Below are 19,069 nucleotides of genomic sequence, written 5' to 3' on the forward strand. Positions count from 1 at the left end.
AGCCCCAGACAACCTCACCTGGAATGGTTCCAGGGATGGGGCATCAACCACCTTACTGAGACCAGGGTCTCACTATCCTCAGCATAAACAATTCCTTCCCAATATCTAATCTAAATCTCCCCTCTTTCAGTTTAAACCCATCACCCCTTGTCCTGTCACTACACACCCTGATAAACAAGCCCCTCCCCAGCTTTCTGATCAGCCCCCTTTAAGCACTGAAAGACCCCCAGAAGGTCTCCCTAGAGCCTTCTCCAGGCTGAACAACCCCAACTCTCAGCATGGCCTCACAGCAGAGGACTTCCAGCCCTCCCATCATTGCTGTGGCCTCCTCTGGTCCCACTCCAACAGGTCCATGTCTCTCCTGTGCTGAGGACTCCAGAGCTGGCCCCAGCAATACAGGTGGGGTCTCAGCAGAGCAGAGGGGCAGAATCCCCTCTCTCCACCTGCTGCCTATGTTGCTGGGGATCAGCCCAGGACACGGCTGGGTCTGGGCTGTGAGTGCAAGGTGCTGGTCCATTCTCAGCTTTTCACCCACCAGCACCCCCAAGTCCTTCTCCTCAGGGCTGCTCTCAATCCCCTCAACCCCCAGCCTGTATTTGTGCTTGTCATTGCCCTGACCCATGTGCAGGACCTTGCACGTGTCCTTGCTGAACCTCATGAAGTTCACGTGGGCCCATCTCTCAAGCCTGACCATGTCCTTCTGGATGCCATCCTGTCCCCTCAGGCATGTTGACCACACCACACAGCTTGGTGTCATCAGCAAACTTGCTGAGGGTGTCTCAATTTCCATGTCAATAACAAAGATATTGTGCCTGTTCCTCTGTATTTTGCACCCCTGGCCCTTCTTTTTGCCTGGCAATCCTTTAGGAAGCTCTCTGCAGAGCCAGGGTGGTTCCTGCTCACCTGGTAGTGGTCAGGACCAGGGTCTCAGGAGCAGCACAAGGCACTTCTCAAACCTCTGCCAGCACACTCTGTCTTGCTTGGTGCTGACAAATGTCTGCACTGGGCCAGCTAGCAAGCTGCCTGCTGCAGGCAACCACATTGTCTCTCCAAACACAAAGAGCCACACCACATCACTTGAAATGTTTCTGCCTCCCCTTTCTCCCTGTTGTTTTAGACCTTCATTTCAGCTTTAATTTCCTCCTCGTTCTCCATTCCCTCCACGCTGACTTTCCCACACCATGGAGACCCACAGCATTTACATCGCTGTGCAGGAAGCAGAGAGCAACCTTTGAGCAATTTTGCAACTTGGCAAGCCCTGAGAAGCTGACAGAAGATCCAAATTGGCTGTGATGTAGGGAAGCTCTGGAGAACATTGAACACAGGCTGGAACCTTCAGCTGGTGTAAATAAGCTGCCTGGAGGAAAGGCCACCAGCTGTGGGTCTGGCATGGCTCTTTTTTGCCATCACAGATGGGCTGAGGAGCTGTTTGCACACAGCAGCATTTCTGAGTGGTCAGACACAGGAAGGCTGGTGACCACTCCATAACACTAACAAGTATCTGCAGATGATGGCATGGCCCCACTGGTGTTTGCTGCACTGGGCATGGCTGCTGGGAGCCCCCATTGTTGCTCATCGTTAGCCAAGTCCTTCATCTGAAGTGTCACCAATATTTTTGATAGCAGGAGGAGCCAAACCCAGGGAGTCAAAGAGTCACAGAATGGTAGGGGTTGGAAAGAACCTCTGGACATCTAGTCCAACCCCCTGCCAAAGCAGGTTCACCTAGGGCAGGTCACACAGGGACACATCAGGCAGGCTTTGAAAGAAAAGGAGGGCTGGATGCTTTGCTTTCACACCAGTCGTGGAGATGTTGGTTTGCTCCTGCACTTCCTTTTAATTCAACCCAGAGGGATATTTTTAATTAATATGAGCAAATCTGCTGTTTAGAAGCACACCCTCCTCTGCCAAGGCAGGGCAGAGCTGATGGAGGCTTCCTCTCATCTCATCCTCACTGTGGAAAGAAGTTGATGGTTTTTGTAGACTATGTAGAAGGTTGGGTTTGGATCCAAACATGCTACAAGACCAGAGGTCTCAGTGAAGAGCAGAGGTGAGCGCTAGGCACAGGGCATCCCTTGTCCATCACCAGCACACACTGGGCAGCAGCAGCATCCCTTCTGCTGTGTTAGCTGGAACGCAAGGGCTTTCTCCACTGAGTTCCTCCAGGCTGGTGATTCCTGCTGTGGATCCAACTCAGGAGGTGGAGGAGTCACAAAGGGAGGTGGTGAATGGTGAGTCTTTGCCAGCAAGTCCATATTTTCTCTCCCGAGGATCCATGGCTGCTCCACATCTTGTCTTAGATTGTCCGTGTGTTCTTTTCTCTGGCTCAGACTTTGGCACTACAACAGCATCACTGAGAGGCACACTCACCTCCTCACCAAGTCTTGCAGCTTGTGTGGTTGTCTCCCCTTTTAGGACAGACTCTACCATGGCAAAAAAGTCAGGGGCACCCTGTGCTACGTGTCCTAAGGTGTGTTTCTGCTGCTCCAACGTAATTTGCTTTGGTGCAGTGAATTTATTTGATGGAAAAGCAGAGCAGTGCTTGCTGCTGGGCTGCAGTGAATCATAGAATTGTTAAGGTTGGAAAAGACCTCTGCAGAGCATCTGTGGGAGGTTGTCCCAGGTTTGGGACTGTGAAGAGTTACGGAAGTACAGCATGGTGGGGGTTGGAAGGGACCATCCAGTCCAACCCCCCTACTAAAGCAGGGTCACCCACAGCAGCTTGCCTAGGATCACAATGTCCAGGTAGGTTTGAGATCTCTCCAGAGAAAGAGATTCTGCAACCTTTCTGGGCAGCCAGTCCTGGGCTCCAGCACCCTCACAGCAATGAATTTTCTGCTCCTGTTCAGATGGAACCTCCTGGTTTCCAGTTTGAGCCCACTGCCCCTTGTCCTGTCTCTGAGCACCACTGAAATCTGTTGTGCTGCCAAATTTCACCAAAATGCTTTAGAAAACAAGGGGGGGTAAGCAGAAAAGCTCCAAGGAAATCTGAGCTCCACCAAGCTGTGAGGTGGAGGAATTTGGTGGAGCTTGTTTGAAGAATGGTCGTTTCTGCTTCCTCTCCTCCTCACCCCCACGAGACCACAGCTACATCCCCTGTGCCATGCTGGCTCTGCTGCTCCAGCTGAAACGTGTGTGCCCTGGCCTCCTCCCCTGCTCCTGCTCTCTGGTGCCAGCAGCCAGGGTTACACTAATTTGTGTTTAGTTTCCTCTCCAGTGCCGGCCCCCCCGATCCTGCAGCTGGAGGAGTGTTGCACCCACAACAACAGTGCCACCTTGTCCTGGAAGCAGCCCCCCTTGTCCACGGTGCAGGTGGAAGGTTACATCTTGGAGCTGGATGATGGCAACGGAGGCCAGTTCAGGGTAGGTAAACAGAGCATGAAGCCGGTCCCAGCTGCTCTTCTTTCATCAATCTGTGTCCTCCAAGGAGTGTTTTGTAAGGGATTCAGCTGAGAAGCAATCCAGAGAAAATTTACTAAGCAGCCAAGATACTCCACCAAGGCCACAATTTCCCTCCTTTCTTCATAGAATCATGGAATGGGTTGGGTTGGAAGGGATCTTTAAAGGTCACCTAGCTGAATTCCCTTGCAGTCATCAGGGACATCTGCAACTAGAGCAGGTTGCTCACAGCCCCAAACAACCTCACCTGGAATGGTTCCAGGGATGGGGCATCTACCACCTCTCTGGGCAACCTGGGACAGGGTCTTACCACGCTCAGCATCAAAAATTTCTTCCTTCTCTCTAGTCTGAGTCTCCCTCTTCTGATTTAAACCCATCAGCCCTTGTCCTGTCTCAACAGACCCCACTAAAAAGTCTGTCCCCAGCTTTCGGATCAGCCCCTTGAAGTGCTGAAAATCCACCAGAAAGTCTCCTTGGAGCCTTCTCTTCTCCAGGTTGCACAACCCCAACTCTCTCAGCCTGTCCTCACAGCAGAGGGCTTCCAGCCTCTGGATCATTGCTGGCCTGGCTCCAACAGATCCTAGTCCTTGTCCTTGTGCAAAGAATTTGTTGGGCGGACAGGATCATTGGGAGGCTGGGAATACCTTCCCAGTGACTTATAAGACTTACAAATGCAAAGGACATGCTGGAAATGCCATCTTTTTGGGTTGCTACATATTTCATGCAAGGTATGCTAATTGCCATGAAAGCCTCCTGCTCTGCCAGCTGCCAGCAAGCAGAGGTTTAAGGCCTGAGGGCTTTTAAATTGCTGTAATTACACAATTAAAATATGATTTTCAGCGGGTTCGACATGCTGATAATTATCCTGGTGTGTTCACATCCATGGAGAGCAGGCACAGGGACCAGCCCACTGTGCTTTATGGATTCAACCATAAAAACTCAGGTAGGAAGGAGCCAATGCAGAGCTGAGGCAGAATAGGGAGGACAGTGTTTGGAACTGGAGAGAAAAGGGAGCTGGAGGCTGGGTTTGGGGAGACCAAGGCTCAGCACATTCACCCCAGAAAGGTAAAGATCAATTCCCCAGTGCACCAAACTTCTCTTGTCCCTCCAACAGTGGGAAGGGGCTTGGAGGTTCAGGGTATTCTTGTCTCTGGGGTTATAGAAGGTTGCTCCAGGTTTTGTGGTGGAATATCCATAGAATCACAAAATCATAGAATGGTTTGGGTTGGAAAGGACCTTTAAAGGTCATCTAGTATAACCTGCAGTTGGCAGGGACATCCCCAACTAGAACAAGTTGCTCAAGAGCCCCAGACAACCCGACCTGGAATGGTTCCACAGATGGGGCATCTACCACCTCCCTAGGCCACCTGGGACAGTGTCTCACCACCATCAGCATCAAAAATTTCTTCCTTCTCTCTAGTCCAAATCTCCCTCTTTTAGTTCAAACCCATTAGCCTCTACAATAGGCCTTCCTCAAAAGCCTGTCCCCAGCTTTCTGATCAGCCCCTTTAAGCACAGAAAGGCCACCAGAATGTCTCCCTGGAGCTTTCTCTTCTCCAGGCTGAACAACCCCAGCTCTCTCAGCCTGGTCTCACAGCAGAGGACTTCTAGCCCTCCCATCATTGTTGTGGCCTCCTCTGGCCCTCCTTCAGCAGGTCCATGTCTGTGCTGTGCTGAGGACTCCAGAGCTGGCCCCAGCACTGCAGGTGGGGTCTCAGCAGAGTTAAGTACAGGTGCAGAATCCCCTCCCTCCACCTGCTGCCCACCCTGCTTTGGGGACAGCCAAAAGTCTTGTCAAGGAACAAATCCTAGCCTTATCCACTGCTCATAAGTCTGCCCTGGGTAGCAGACCATGGCTCAACACTGAGCATCGTGACTTCTGGGAGCTGCTGCGGGAGCTGTTCTACCCCTGGGACTCCATGGCCTGGTCACAAATCATGCTTGCTTTGCAGGAGGTGTATGTGGGCAAGGAGACCATGTGCACAGTGGATGGGCTTCACTTCAACAGCACCTACAGCGCACGTGTCAAAGCCTTCAACAAATCAGGAGTCAGCCCCTACAGCAAGACCCTGGTCCTCCAGACATCTGAGGGTAAGGCACTGCCATAGCTCCAGCCTGATGCACCCCAGCACTGCTCACACCATGCGTGTGGCCCCTCCAGCACTCCACAGCTTAGCACTGCAAGCCAGAGAACTGCCCTGCTGGTCCTTCACTACCTCAGCAGTCACTGCAGGAAAGCCAGCGCTGACGGGAGGGGAAAGGTTGTGTGGGGTGCCCCGAAGAGTTCCAGAATTTCCTTCTCACCCCTTTGCCTTTGCAGAAGATATTCCTGGGGGAAGTACAATGAGAGGAATCCCACACAGAGGTGCTCAAGATGCACCTGCATCAAGGGTTTGTTTTACACAAAGGACAAATCAGATGCTTTTGCAGAATCACAGACTGCTGGTGGTTGAAAGGGAGCTCTGGAGACCATCCAGTCCAACCCTGCTCCTAAAGCAGAGGCACCCACAGCAGGTTGCCCAGAATCACAATGCCCAGGTAGGTTTGGAATTTCTCCAGAAAAGGAGACTCCACAGCCTGTCTGGGCAGCCTGCTCCAGGGCTCCAGCACCCTCACAGCAAGGAATTTTCTCCTCCTGTTCAGATGGAACCTCCTGGGTTCCAGTTTGTGCCCATTGCCCCTTGTACTACTGCTGGTCACCACTGGAGAGTCTGGACTGCTCTTTTTGCCTCCTACCATTTAGCTATCATAGCTGAGCATTGCTGAGATCCCCTCTCAGGCTGCTCTTCTCCAGGCTCAACATCCCCAGCTCTCTCAGCCCTTCCTCCTCACAGAGATGCTCCAGGCCCCTCAGCATCTTTGGATCCTCCACAGGACTGTCTTCAGTAGTTCCTTGTCTCTTTTGAACTGGGGAGCTGTCACAATTGTTAGAAGATTGGATTCTCATACTAGCCCAGAACTGGACCCAGTCCTCCAGATGAGGCCTCACTGGGGCACAGTAGAGGGGGAGAACCTCCCATTATCTGCTGGCCACACTTCTTAATGTAACCCAGGAGACCATTGGCTTTCTTGGCCACAAGGGCACATTGCTGACTCATGGTGAACTTGTCCCCCAGCACTCCCAGGTCCTCCTCTTCACAGCTGCTTTCCAGCAGGTCATCCCCCCAGCCTATACTGGTGCAGGGGTTATTCCTCCCCAGGAACAGGAGCTTTCATGAATTCCATTCTAAACAAACCAACACCACCAACATTGCTCCTGAGACACCACAGGCTGTGCTTGGCTGCGCAGTGATGGAGACAGCCCCTAGCAAAGCATGACAGAGAGGAGGGAGACCATGAAGCTGTACAGGTGTCATTGCAGACCCATGGTGTGTACAACCATCCATGGTGGCATCATCTGCATCACCCCCACACCACCAGGAGCTCATTTAGAGCATTAAACTCCCTCTTGCAGGTTGGGGAGGACTCTCCCTCACTAACTTTAAGCACATTTGTCACACCAAGCTCTTAATGCAGCATGGAAAACTGGCTTGCTGCTGTCATGCAGGTGGAGAGTCTTAAGGCCAGCTCTGAGAAATGAGGTGGGAGATCAGAAGCAGCCATGAAGGAAGGAATCAACTCTCACCACCATGTCAGCTACCCCATAGCTTTTCTGCCAGGCAAGAAATCCTTCCTTGGGAGTTTTCTACACTCAGTGGAATTCCTTTTCCCGTCTCCCAGACTAAAATATCTCTTTTCCAAAGTGTGTGAAGATTTTTTCTTGGCAGCATGACCAGACCTTGCTGGCAGCTGACTCAAGAGCAGCAGCATGTTTCTGAAGCTCCAGCTGCTCCCAGCAGACACAGTCTGAGGTCAGGAGGGAACACAGGTCTTGGGGGACAGGAGAATCATAGAAACATAGAATGGCTTGAGCTGGAAGGGACCTTACAGATCATCTAGTTCCAAGCCCTCCACCTCCCCCAACCCCACACCACCCTCCTACCCCCACCATGGGCAGGGACACCTCCCACTAGATCAGGTTACTCAAAGCCTCAACCAGCCTGGGCTTAAACACTTCTAGGGATGTGGTGTCAGCAGCCTCCCTTTTCAGCCTGTTCCAGTGTCTCACCACCCTCCATAGTAAAGAACTTTTTCCTAATGTCCAATTTAAATCCACCCTGCTCTGGTTTAAAAGGATGAAATCCTTGCCACGGAGTATCTCTGGTGGCTGTGAGCAAGGAGAAAAGAGGTGTTTCTGGTGAAACAACCTGCACTCAACTCATCTGCAGGAGATACCTGCTCCAGGTTAGAAACAGGTTTGGATGCCTGTGCAGGGCAGGTTGGAGAGGCATGGGAGACACCTGTGACAGAGGTAGAGTGAAGAGCAAATACATGACAAACCCTTCTCATGCAAGAGGCAGAAAGCTCCAATCACAAACCGTCTGAGAGCTCTGTGGGTGATTGCAAAGCTGGGCACCAGCCTCAAGGAAGCTGCAGTGTTCCTCTGGAGATCTAAGGATGGGACAACCCAGATCTAGCCTGCACCAGGGTGGCCAGGACTGCTCCCGAAGCCTGAAGGTCAGTGTTTCTCATCCACTTCACTGTCTGGCTTCAGCAGGAGAGCTTTGGCTTCTTGTAGAATGGATTGGGTTGGAAGAGACCTTAAAGATCATATTCCAACTCTGTGCTATGGAGGTTCTTATCGCATTTATGTTTTATAAAACCCAGTTTAAACACAGTTTCCCAAACAAAGTCAGTTGAGTTTTAAGTCATCCCAGCCAGGAGTTGGCAGAAGATCCTCTGATCTTTCTAGCTCTGCTTTCCTCTCATAGGTGTTTTCACTATTGAGCCAAGGAGCTACAGGAACACAAGATGCTAGTTAGGGAGAGTCAGGAGCCCATCTACTCTCAGGAGTAGTTCCTCTCACTTTTGGTGGATGTTAGAGGGCATGTCCTTCTCTAACCCTGATCTCCATTTATTGACCTGTTGTGCAGTGATTGATCTAACCCATGTCTGAACTGTCTGACAGCCTTTGCTTCCACAGCCTCATGCAGCAGCACGTTGCAGAAGTTACAATCCACTAAACAAAGAAACTCTTCCTTTTTTCTGTTTTAATGTGATTTCCACCTCAATCCATATCCACAGCTGAGCCAGGAAGGTTGGGGATACAGTGTCTAGGACTATCCAATTTGAATGTGTGGAGAATGGTGGTTACTACATGTTCATGCTAACTTACCCCTTGACAAAGCTAGGGAAGAAATCTCAGGAGGTGACCGTTTGTGGTAGTGGGGAACAGACTGATCCAAGAAGTTCCCTCTATGACATTTTGCTGTGAATCCTGTGAGTCAAATTCTTGCTGTAAGGCTCAGATGTGTTTTGACAGGTACAAAGGGATACCAAGAATACAACATCCTGAACAGCCTTTGAGTAAGGTGGGTGCTTGGTGGTACTGAGGGCCCTGCAAAATGCCTTTCAGCCTTGCCAACCAACTGGTTTTCAGGACACTTAATTGTTGTGTACAGAGAGGCATGAGATGTATGAAATCATAAAATCACAGAATCATTAAGGTTGGAAAATATCTCTAAGATCATTGAGTCCAACCATCAACCCAGCACCAACATGGCCACCAAACCATGTCTGGGAGTGCCATGTCCACACGTTGTTTGAACACTCCAGGGACGGTGACTCCACCACCTCCTTGGGCAGCCTGTTCCGATGCCTGACCACTCTTGCAGGAAAGAAATTGTTCCTAGTATCGAATGTAAACCTCTCCTGGTGCAATTTAAGGCCATTTCCTCTCATCCTATCACTGATTGCTTGGGAGAAGAGACCAACACCCACCTCACTGCAAGCTCCTTTTAGGCAGCTGTAGAGAGCTACCCATGGGAAGACCCATTAAAGACCCATGGGAAGTATGCGTGGTACCTTGTGAATTTTTAGGCACATTGCTGTGAAGAGATGCAGGACTGGCTTTAAACAAAGCGTGCTGACTGTGTCATAGAATCATAGAATGGTTTGGGTTGGAAGGGGCCTTAAAGATCATCTACTTCCAACCTCCCTGCCATGGGTAAGGACACCTCCCACTGGACCGCATTGCTGAAGGCCCCATCCAACCTGGCCTTGAACACTTCCAGGGAGGGGGGAAATGATGACACAGGAACCTTCTGGAGGATGGAAATAAGTTCGTTGCTGACACTGTCAGAGACAAGGCTTTCCTGAAGGGTCTGGCTGGTCTACACAGCACCAGACGTCGTTGCTCCATGCCCCATCCACACGCTGGCTGCAGCAAAGCAGAGTCCCTGCACGCTGACACACCCACACCAGGGTCCCAAGGTCTGCTCTGGGGTGCTGGAGTGACCACCACCCAGCAGAGCCAGTTTCTGATCTCTAGTTTGCATTGATCTTACGTTTAGACACGCAGTCAGAAGAACAGACCCTCCCTTTTCCAGTGCCTTTGGAAAGATCGCAGCTTCGTAGAATGAGTCCTTTCTCCTCCACCCTTAATCTACAACCCAGCTTTCCGGGGAGATCCTACTTTGAGCTAAGATCTTCGGCCCACCAGCTGAGCTTGCATTCTTCTTTACAGTCCCTGAATTCAGCCGGTGAGCTGAGTGCCTCTGGCATTTCCTCTTGGTTCTGTGCTTCTGGGCATCTCCAAAGTATTTGTTTGTTTCGTTGCGTTGTGTTTTGTTTTACCCATGACATGCAGATGGCAGAGGGAAGCTCTTTTCTGTTTTGTCAGTGGCCTGCTCCTGCCTTGGAGGGAGTTTCAGTGGTGTAGGTCTCGTGGTGTTTTCATCTGTACATACCAGCATGGGCAGTTTTAGGTGTGGGGTGATGGAGCATCAGAGAAACTCCTTAGATAGGTGCTATTCTTAGCAGGGCTGGCATGGCTGAGCCATAGAAACAAGACCCCTTATTTCTAGTTATGTTGATCTTGTGGCTAGGAAAAGTCAGAAGAACACACCAGACCCTCCTGGGAGAAAGCCCTGGGCACATCTCAGTGGTTTGCTTTCCCTATTCAACCAGAACATGCAGAGATTTGTTCTGTGAAATTAGTTTGCCTCATTAGCTCTAGACTCTGCATAAAGATGAAGTAAGTTGAGATGCAAGCAAGGTCTAGCTAAGACCAGCTCATGGGCACCTTGCAGTCATAGATAGATAGACTCATGGGTTGGATAGAATTGGTTGGGTTGGAAGGGACCTTGAAGATCATCTAGTTCCAACCTCCAGGGCACAGAGACATCTTCCACTAGACCAGATTGCTTAAGGCTTCAATAATAGAATCATAGAATTGTGGAACCATAGAATGGGAGGAAGGGACCTCTGGAGATCATCGAGTCCAAGCTCCCTGCCAAAGCAGGATCACCTAGGGAAAATCACACAGTCTGGCTTCACAGGACCCTGAAGGTGTAGGTTTCGGTCTGCTCAGCTTTAAGCACTGGGCTCAGCTTTTGCAAAAATCAAACATGATGGTATCCAAGTCTTGTTTTCTGTAGAGCAGAGGAAACCACTCCCCTGATACCTGGCTTCTCTGGCAGCACCCACAAGTACTTTGCTTGGTCCTCATGGGCTGTGGTGGGACATAGGCAGTGCAGGCAGGATGAGCAGCCAGCGAAGGAGCCACAGGCACAGTTGCATCTCTCAGAGCTGTTTTCTAACCACTCTTTGCACATCTTCTGTTGCTAAAGATCCTGGGCCCTGATTCTTCCACCACTCTGGATTTACACCACTCCAATAGAGTCATTCACAGCTTCCTCTGGTGTAAGCTCAGGAAGAATGGGGGCCCCCGATTGTTTGATTTCCATCCCATAACCTGGAATGAGGAATGCTGCAGCATGGTCCAGAATAACCAAGGAGCCCCACAACTTCTTTTCTTTGTGCTTTCTCTGTTTTGTTTTGTTTTTTCCTTTCTCATCGTACTCGCTGTGCGCTGCTGGTTTCAACCCCGTTTTTGTTACCAGTGTTTCTTACTTTTGTGTCCACTCAACCCAGAGCTGCTGCCGTGGCTGTGAGCAACACCAGTGTGTGCAGTATGGACCTTCTGCAGCCATGGTCCTGGGTGGTGGTGTTGGTGGGGCAGGGTGAAACGGGGTCCTGAACGTGCTGATGTGTCTGTGTTGTTTCACACTTGGGTGGATTTGTATGGCAGCGATGGGCAGAGACCTTCCAAACCACTTTGTGAGTAAGGACATGGGGCAAGATTCATTAAAAGAGCCTCAGGAGGTGCCACTTGGCACTTGTCATGGAGCACAACTCCAGCCAGACTCTTTCCCACTAGCATGCACATCTTCAGGGTGTAAAAGCCGGCTTCCTTGTCAAAGGAGAGGTGAAAACCAGTCACAGAGCTGGACAGATCCAGCACCCATCATGAGCTCCCTCCCATGCAGTGCCAACATGGAGCTTCATGTTGTCCTCCCCTACTGGCAAGGACAGGCTCCTGGGTGATGATAAGCACCTGGATCACTCCACAGCTGCAGTCCAGCTTGCAGGAGCTGTTTGCAGTCACCCCAGACAGGGATTTCCCTAAAATCCAGCACCCATCATAAGCTCCCTCCCATGCAATGCCCTGATGCATCCCAATGTATTTTGGGTGCTAGTGGGTGTCTGAGGCCAGGTATCTACCTCCAGGGACCTCCTCTGCTGCTCCACTCCTGCCCCTTTTCACACATGGCAAGGGAAGCAGCCCAGAAGAGCTTGGTGGTCCCTACTCACAGGGCACACCAGTGGTTGCTCTTCTTTCAGGAATCCATGTCCTCCAAGGATTCTAAGTGATTCAACTGAGAATCAGTCTGGAGAATATTTACCAGGCAGCCAAAATGCTCCACCAAGGCTAAAAAATTTCCTGCTTTTCTTCATGGAACCATAGAATGGTTTGGTTTGGAAGGGACCTCTAAAGATCATCAAGTCCAAATCCCCTGTCATAGCAGGATCACCTAAAGCAGATCACACAGGAACGCATCCAGGTGGGCCTTGAAAGTCTCCATAGATTGAGACTTCACCACCTCTCTGAGCACCCTGTTCCAGTGCTCTGCCACCCTCAAAGAAGTTCCTTCTCATATTTAGGTGGAACTTCCTATGCTCCAGTTTATGCCCATAACACCTTGTCCTGTCACTGATGCTCTCAAAGGCTGTGATGGAATTTGATAATGAAAAATCAGACACTCCACACTTCCCAGAGGTGAGGCTCACCAAAACAGCCAACACTCCAGCTCCTCTCTGCAACCCCCATCCTCCATGCTCTTTGGCTTTTAATGAATCAGGCCTCCTGGGGCTGGCTGGATGCTTAGCCGATGGTGAAATGCTCATGAGTGTTCTTCAGGTGGTTGATGGTTGTTTCTTGGCTGTGATGTGTGAAATGTAGTATCTCTTTGTAGGATGCAATTTTGAGACCCAAGGAACGCCTTACTCCCAACTAGGCAAGTATTTTATTACAATTGCTTCGTACCTACTCCGTGTTGCTCATCTTCTTTTCTTCTCCTTTTGTTTAACTCTTTAACTTCTGCTTGGTGACCAAGCAACATTTCTTGCACCTTCCCTGCTCATGGGGTGCTCACACAGCAGTGGGCAAATTTGGAGAAGGAATGGGGATTGTCATGTTGATGTTAAAGCATTTTTGGTTTTGATCCTAAATGGTTTGAAAGAGAAGCCTGAAGTCAGGACTCTGGAAGTGGCTCTGTCATTAAGACCTGGTCATAGAATCCTGAGATCACAGAATGGGTTGAGTTGGAAAGGACCTTAAAGGTCATTTAGTTCCAACCCCCTGACATGGGCAGGGACACCTCCCACTAGACCAGGTTGCTCAAGGCCCTGTCCAACCTGGTCTTAAACACTTCCAAGGGGGAGAGATGTCTACAACTTCTTTGGGCAACCCATTCCAGTGTCTCACCACCCTCATAGTAAAGAACTTCTTCCCAATGTCCAATCTAAATCTACCCTGTTCCAGTTTAAAACCATTGCCACTTGTCCTATACCACAGGCCCTTCTAAATCATCTAAGACCACTTGAGATCATCTAGTCCAAACTCCCTGCAGTCAGCAGGGACATTTACAACTAGAGCAGGTTTCTCACAGCCACAAACAGCCTGACTTAGAATGTTTCAGGGATGGGGCATCTACCACCTCTCTGGACAAACTAGCAGTGTCTCACCACCCTCAGCATCAAAAATGTCATCCTTCTCTCCAGTCTGAATCTCTGTTTTAATTTAAGCCATCACCCCTTGTCCTGTCACAACAGGCTCTGCTCAAAAGTCTGTCCCTAGCTTGCTGATCAGCTCCCTTAAAGGCCACCAGAAGGTCTCCCTGGAGACCTTCTGTTCTCCAGGCTGAACAACCCAGAAACTGATTCTCCTGCTCTAAGCAATACATATCCAGGTCATTAAGGAGGTGTTTAGCCCTTCTACAGCTAACTCATAGAATCATGGAATTGTTTTGCTTGGAAAAGACCAAGTCCAACCATTAACTCAGCACTACCAAGTCATCATGTCCTTCAGCACCACATCTATAACTGCAAGTTCAGGCCCATTCATCCACCTGGGAGAAGGAGCCTTGTGCCCAGTCAAGTGGGATCCCACCTCGGGCAGCTTGCACATGGTGCTGGCCAACCTGCTCCTGCTTGCAGCCCAACCACATCCTCGCTCCAGCTCTCCCCACCTTAACGCAGAGCACTGCCAGGTCCATGCAGTGGCTGGAGGAGCAGGCAAGCAGAAATGGTTTCTCCTTCCTTTCTCTACCCATCTTGATGTGCTGTTTTCTCTCCTGCATGCCTTTCCCTGGGAATGACCACAGTTGACATTAAAAAAATGGTGGCAGGTACGGACCCACCTCCATCAGGTTGTGACCGTGAGATGCCTGCATGCATGTGAGCTGTCCTGTCAAGCCACCCGATAAACCCATCCAGAAGTCTCACCAGAGCCTCTTCTTTCTCGAGCCATGGGGACTCCTGCAGGCCTGAGCGTGTTTGGTGGATCTGTCAGTTCACGTTCCAGTGATCGCTGGAGAAAAAAACACCTGGGGAGCTGGGCTGGTGGCTTGTGAAACCTCGTCCCTCCGTGTTGTTGAGGATGTGGCACTATCTGTCAGACTTGCAGTGACCATCTTGTGCATTTAAACCAGCAGATGTAACAAGTTCTGAAGGTTTTGGGGCATTTTCCAGCTTTCCCATGAGCTAGCTCTTGTCTCACGTGTGGCTGGCTGCTCCACAGGGAGGTTTCTTGGTGTGATGTAATATCTCTGTTCAATGTAGACCTTTGTTTGTGCTTTTGGTTCCCAGGACTTCAGCCCTCAAACACACAGAATTAATCTGCTAATCCTCAGGTCTCCTCCCACACCAAGCCTGACCCTGCAGAGCATTGCATGCATGAGTAACCCTTAAGTCATAAAAGTAAGTTGGGTTAGCTAGAGCCTGGAGACTTGTCCAGGATCACACATCTCCTTCTGCTACAGCCAAATTTTAGGAGATAGTGAGGATCCCATAGGCTTATGAGTTGAGACAAACAGATGGTAGGAGGTGACAGAGACAGACAGACACCTGGGAGCAGCAAGAATCATAGAATTGCTTTGGTTGGAAAAGACCTTTAAGATCTTGGAGTCCAACCATTAACCCAGCACTGCCAAGTCCACCACTAAACCGTGTCCTTCAGCACCACATCTACACAGCTTTGAAAGCTCTCCAGGGATGAGGACTTACCACTGCCCTGGGCAGCCTGTTTCAGGGCTTGACAACCCTTTTGGGGAAGAAATTGTTTCCAGTGTCCAACCTAAACCTCCCCTGGTCCAACACTTCCTCCTGTCCTATAGCTTGTTACTTAGAAGAAGATAACAACCTCCACCTGGCTCCAACCTCCTTTTAGGGAGTTGTGGAGAGCCAGAAGGTCTCCCCTCAGTCTCCTTTTTTCCAGGCTGAACAACCCTAGTTCCCTCAGCTGCTCCTTGCAAGACTTGTGCTCTAGACCCTTCACCAGCTTCACTGTCCTTCGTCAGACATGCTCCAGCACTGCAGATGGTGCCAGGGCAATGAAACTGTAGAAAACCAGAATCAAACTGACCCAGAACACAAATGCAACTACCCAATAAACACAGTGAAGCAAAACTCCGTCTGAGTCCCAGCTGTAAAACCTCAGCCACACTTGCAGGCTGCAGCTGCACAAGCTCAAAGTATCTCTCCATGACGGAAGGTTCCATCACATGACGATCCATCCCTCCATGATGGAAGGTTCCATCATATGATGATCCATCCCTCCATGATGGAAGGTTCCATCACATGATGATCCATCCCTCCATGATGGAAAGTTCCATCACATGATGATCCATCCCTCCATGATGGAAGGTTCCATCACATGATGATCCATCCCTCCATGATGGAAGGTTCCATCACATGATGATCCATCCCCACATGATGGAAGGTTCCATCACATGATGATCCATCCCTACATGATGGAAGGTGCCCTCCATAAGCAGCCTCATCTGCTGTGCAGGAACCCAAGCTGACGACCAGCTGCCCAAGCACCCAGCTGCACCCTCCCCCTACGTGTCCCTGGTCCTGCATGCAGCATGTGCTGTTCCATGTCTTCTCCTCCACGTGGCTCAGTCACCAGCAGCCCAAGCTCCCCTCCCGACTAACCAGACGTTGTTTGTGTGTTCCAGTTGCTTGGTTCTCTTTCGATCCTGCCTCCGCCCACGCTGACATCATCTTTTCTAATGACAACCTGACTGTCACCTGCAACAGCTATGATGACAGGGTTGTGCTGGGGAAAACAGGCTTCTCCAAGGGGCTCCATTACTGGGAGCTCTCCATCGACCGCTACGATAACCACCCTGACCCAGCCTTCGGCGTGGCGCGCATCGATGTCCTGAAGGACGCCATGCTGGGCAAGGACGACAAAGCCTGGGCCATGTACGTGGACAACAACCGCAGCTGGTTCATGCACAACAACTCGCACACCAACAGGTACGTGGGCTGGAACGGGGTCGTTGTGGTGGGTTGAAATCTGCCCCCCCAGCATAAAATTGCCAGGCTAGCTCAGTGGAAGCAGACAAAGCTGTGTTTACAAACAAAACTACAATCTGAAACATGGAGTGCAATGAATATGTACAAAATATAACAATATTTACATATATGTACAATTTATAAACAACACAAGAACACCCCTGGAGAAACCCTTTCCCCTTGCCTGCTCCCTTCCCTACCCCCTTGTACACAGGACAAGAGAAAGAGCAGAAAGTTGCTGTTAGTTACTTAACCACAACAAAGAACACAGCCAAGGTCAGCAAAGCCAGCAGAAGCCAGAAGCTAGTATCTGCTAGAGCAGAGGAAGCAAAAAGAGAGAGAAAGTTAGTTTATCAAACTAACTTTTATGGTAGATATCTGCCCAATGCATTTACTTAGAGCTTATCATTACTTTCCTTTTTACATCCAGTGGTGATTTATTTACATTCTACTACTTTCTGTTCAAGATCTGTGGAACATTTTCAAGGTACAGCCTAAAACTACCACAGTCATCCCCCCAGAGGGAGAAGCCTGTGGCTTTTCCAGTGGCACCTGCAGGTGCTCACTCCTAATCTTCTCCTCCCCTTGCCCCAAGTGAAGGACAGTTCCTGCCTCCCTGTGTCTACTTTGCTCCAATATTCTTTCCCTGCAGCCTGAGCCTCTTTCAATGCTGAAGCTTGTGATATCTTGAGGAGAACCTGGTGTTACCTTCCTGCAGTGTCAAGAGTTGTTCCCTGATGGGTCAAACAGGTTTTGAAGTGAACCCTGCAGCATTGCCCCCCAGGTCCGCTTGCTCTTCCCCATATGTTGCTGTGGTAGCTTTGCGCTTGGGGACATTGTGACAAGCAGAGAGCACCTCTGCAAGAGTGTTGAGAAGGAGGTTGCGCAGGGACTTGTGAGCATGGCTAGGAAGGGTGCAGGCCATGGTCTAGCACCTGGGTGAGCTGGGAGGTTCATCACTATCAGTCTTTGAGGTCCATGGTGTGAGCCCTGAGCTACCAACACAAGGGACATGAAGTAACAGAGATCTCTGATCTTCTCACCCCTGCAGAACCGAGGGTGGGATAACAAAAGGTGCCACCGTGGGAGTGCTGCTGGACTTGACAAGAAGGACTTTGACATTCTCCATCAACGAGGACCAGCAGGGGCCTGTTGCCTTTGAGAACCTGGAGGGCCTCTTCTTCCCTGCAGTCAGCCTCAACAGGAACGTGCAGGTATGTGCTTCCACCGTGTTCTCTGGAGCACCATAGCACCATACCCTATGGCTGAACTTGCTGGCAGACTCCCTCCAGTGCTGCTGCCACTGCAGTGTGTGTTGATGTTCAGCAGCATGGGGACTTTGTGGAGTTCTTGTGCAACAGGGACAGCTTGGAAAGACCTAAACTACACCCTAAACCACCTGTGAGTCTCTAAACCCAGGACAGGCCTTCCTGCTGCCTTCAGCTCCCTGCTCCAGGTTTTTCCATGAGGGCTGCTGATATTCTCCAGCCCTGGGTTTAACAACTCAATTTCATGATGCTACCCCATGAGAGCCTCTCCATGTCCTGGGCTGATACTCAGCAGTGTGGGCAGCAGGTGGAGGGAGGGCATTCTGCCCCTCTGCTCCAGTCTGCTGAGACCCCACCTGCAGTGCTGGGGCCAGCTGTGCAGTCCTCAGCACAGGAAAGACATGGACCTGTTGGAGCAGGGCCAGAGGTGGCCACAGCAATGATGGGACATCTGGAACCCCTCTGCTGTGAGGCCAGGCTGAGAGAGTTGGGATTGTTCAGCTTGGAGAAGAGAAGGCTCCAGGGAGATCTTCTAGAAGTCTCATAGTATTTGAAGAAGAGCTAGAGAAGGACTTTTTACAAAAGCATGGAGTGACAGGACAGGGGTTAATGGCTCCAAACTGGGAGAAGCTTGACTTAGATGAGACATGAGGAAGAACTTCGATCCCTTGGGGGTTGTGAAGCGCTGGAACAGGTTGCCTAGATGAGTTGTGGAGGCTCCAACCCTGGAATTGTTCAAAGCCAAGTTGGATGAGGCCCTTAGGCAACCTGGTGCAGTGAAGGTGACTCTGCCCATTGCAGGGGGATAGAAACTAGATTGTCTTTGAGGTCCCTTCCAACCCAAACCATTCTAGGATTCGATGATGTGCCAGCTTCCATGTCATGGATTGTCCCACGTGTAGGGTTGCAGCTGAGCCCTGTGTGTCTCCTCACAGGTGACACTGCACACCGGCCTGCCGGTCCCTGAATTCTACACTTCGCGCTCGGCCATGCCGTGAGACTGCTCCCGGAGCCGGCTGCCTCTTCTCGGGATGAGAGGAGCCAGCCCGTTCCCTCCTGTGGGACACGACCAGTCGCCGAGCCACCGGGTCCCTGCTCAGCCACCAGCCAGAGGTGGGGAGGCAAAGCGGGAAGGAAGAACCTGGCTTTTGGCCATCTCCTGATCTATCTCCACCCTCCCGCGCTGTCCTGTGTGTGTGCGCTTCGCTGTGTAGCTCTTTTTGGCTGATGAAGTACCTAGGTAGCCTGAGATGTTCCTCTGTGTCTGCTTTTAGGTTTGGTTTTATTGATTTCAGTTGGGGTTTTGAGGGGTGGGGGGAGGGGGGAAATTTTGTCTTGGTGGGGCTGGCTGGACCCCCACCATGGGAAAGCTTTCACCCACCCCAGCCTCATTACTTTGCAGGATCTCCCTAGAGGTGTTTAAGGCCAGGTCGGATGAG

General features: G+C 50.7%; 1 protein-coding gene across 1 annotated transcript in view; it reads left to right on the top strand.

Annotated features, from left to right (window-relative positions):
• Positions 1-18,628, top strand: part of TRIM9 (tripartite motif containing 9) — a 75,886-nt gene extending 57,258 nt beyond the window's left edge. The window contains exons 6-13 of the mRNA XM_054400102.1: positions 3,203-3,360; positions 5,349-5,487; positions 9,789-9,977; positions 12,753-12,794; positions 14,163-14,186; positions 16,020-16,323; positions 17,414-17,576; positions 18,566-18,628. Of these exons, the coding sequence (XP_054256077.1) occupies positions 3,203-3,360; positions 5,349-5,487; positions 9,789-9,977; positions 12,753-12,794; positions 14,163-14,186; positions 16,020-16,323; positions 17,414-17,576; positions 18,566-18,628 (1,082 nt within the window). The remainder of the gene's footprint in view (positions 1-3,202; positions 3,361-5,348; positions 5,488-9,788; positions 9,978-12,752; positions 12,795-14,162; positions 14,187-16,019; positions 16,324-17,413; positions 17,577-18,565) is intronic.
• Positions 18,629-19,069: the final 441 nt, after the last annotated feature.

The sequence above is a fragment of the Indicator indicator genome, chromosome 4 (genome assembly GCF_027791375.1).
Source record: "Indicator indicator isolate 239-I01 chromosome 4, UM_Iind_1.1, whole genome shotgun sequence".
Classification (NCBI taxonomy): Eukaryota; Metazoa; Chordata; class Aves; order Piciformes; family Indicatoridae; genus Indicator; species Indicator indicator.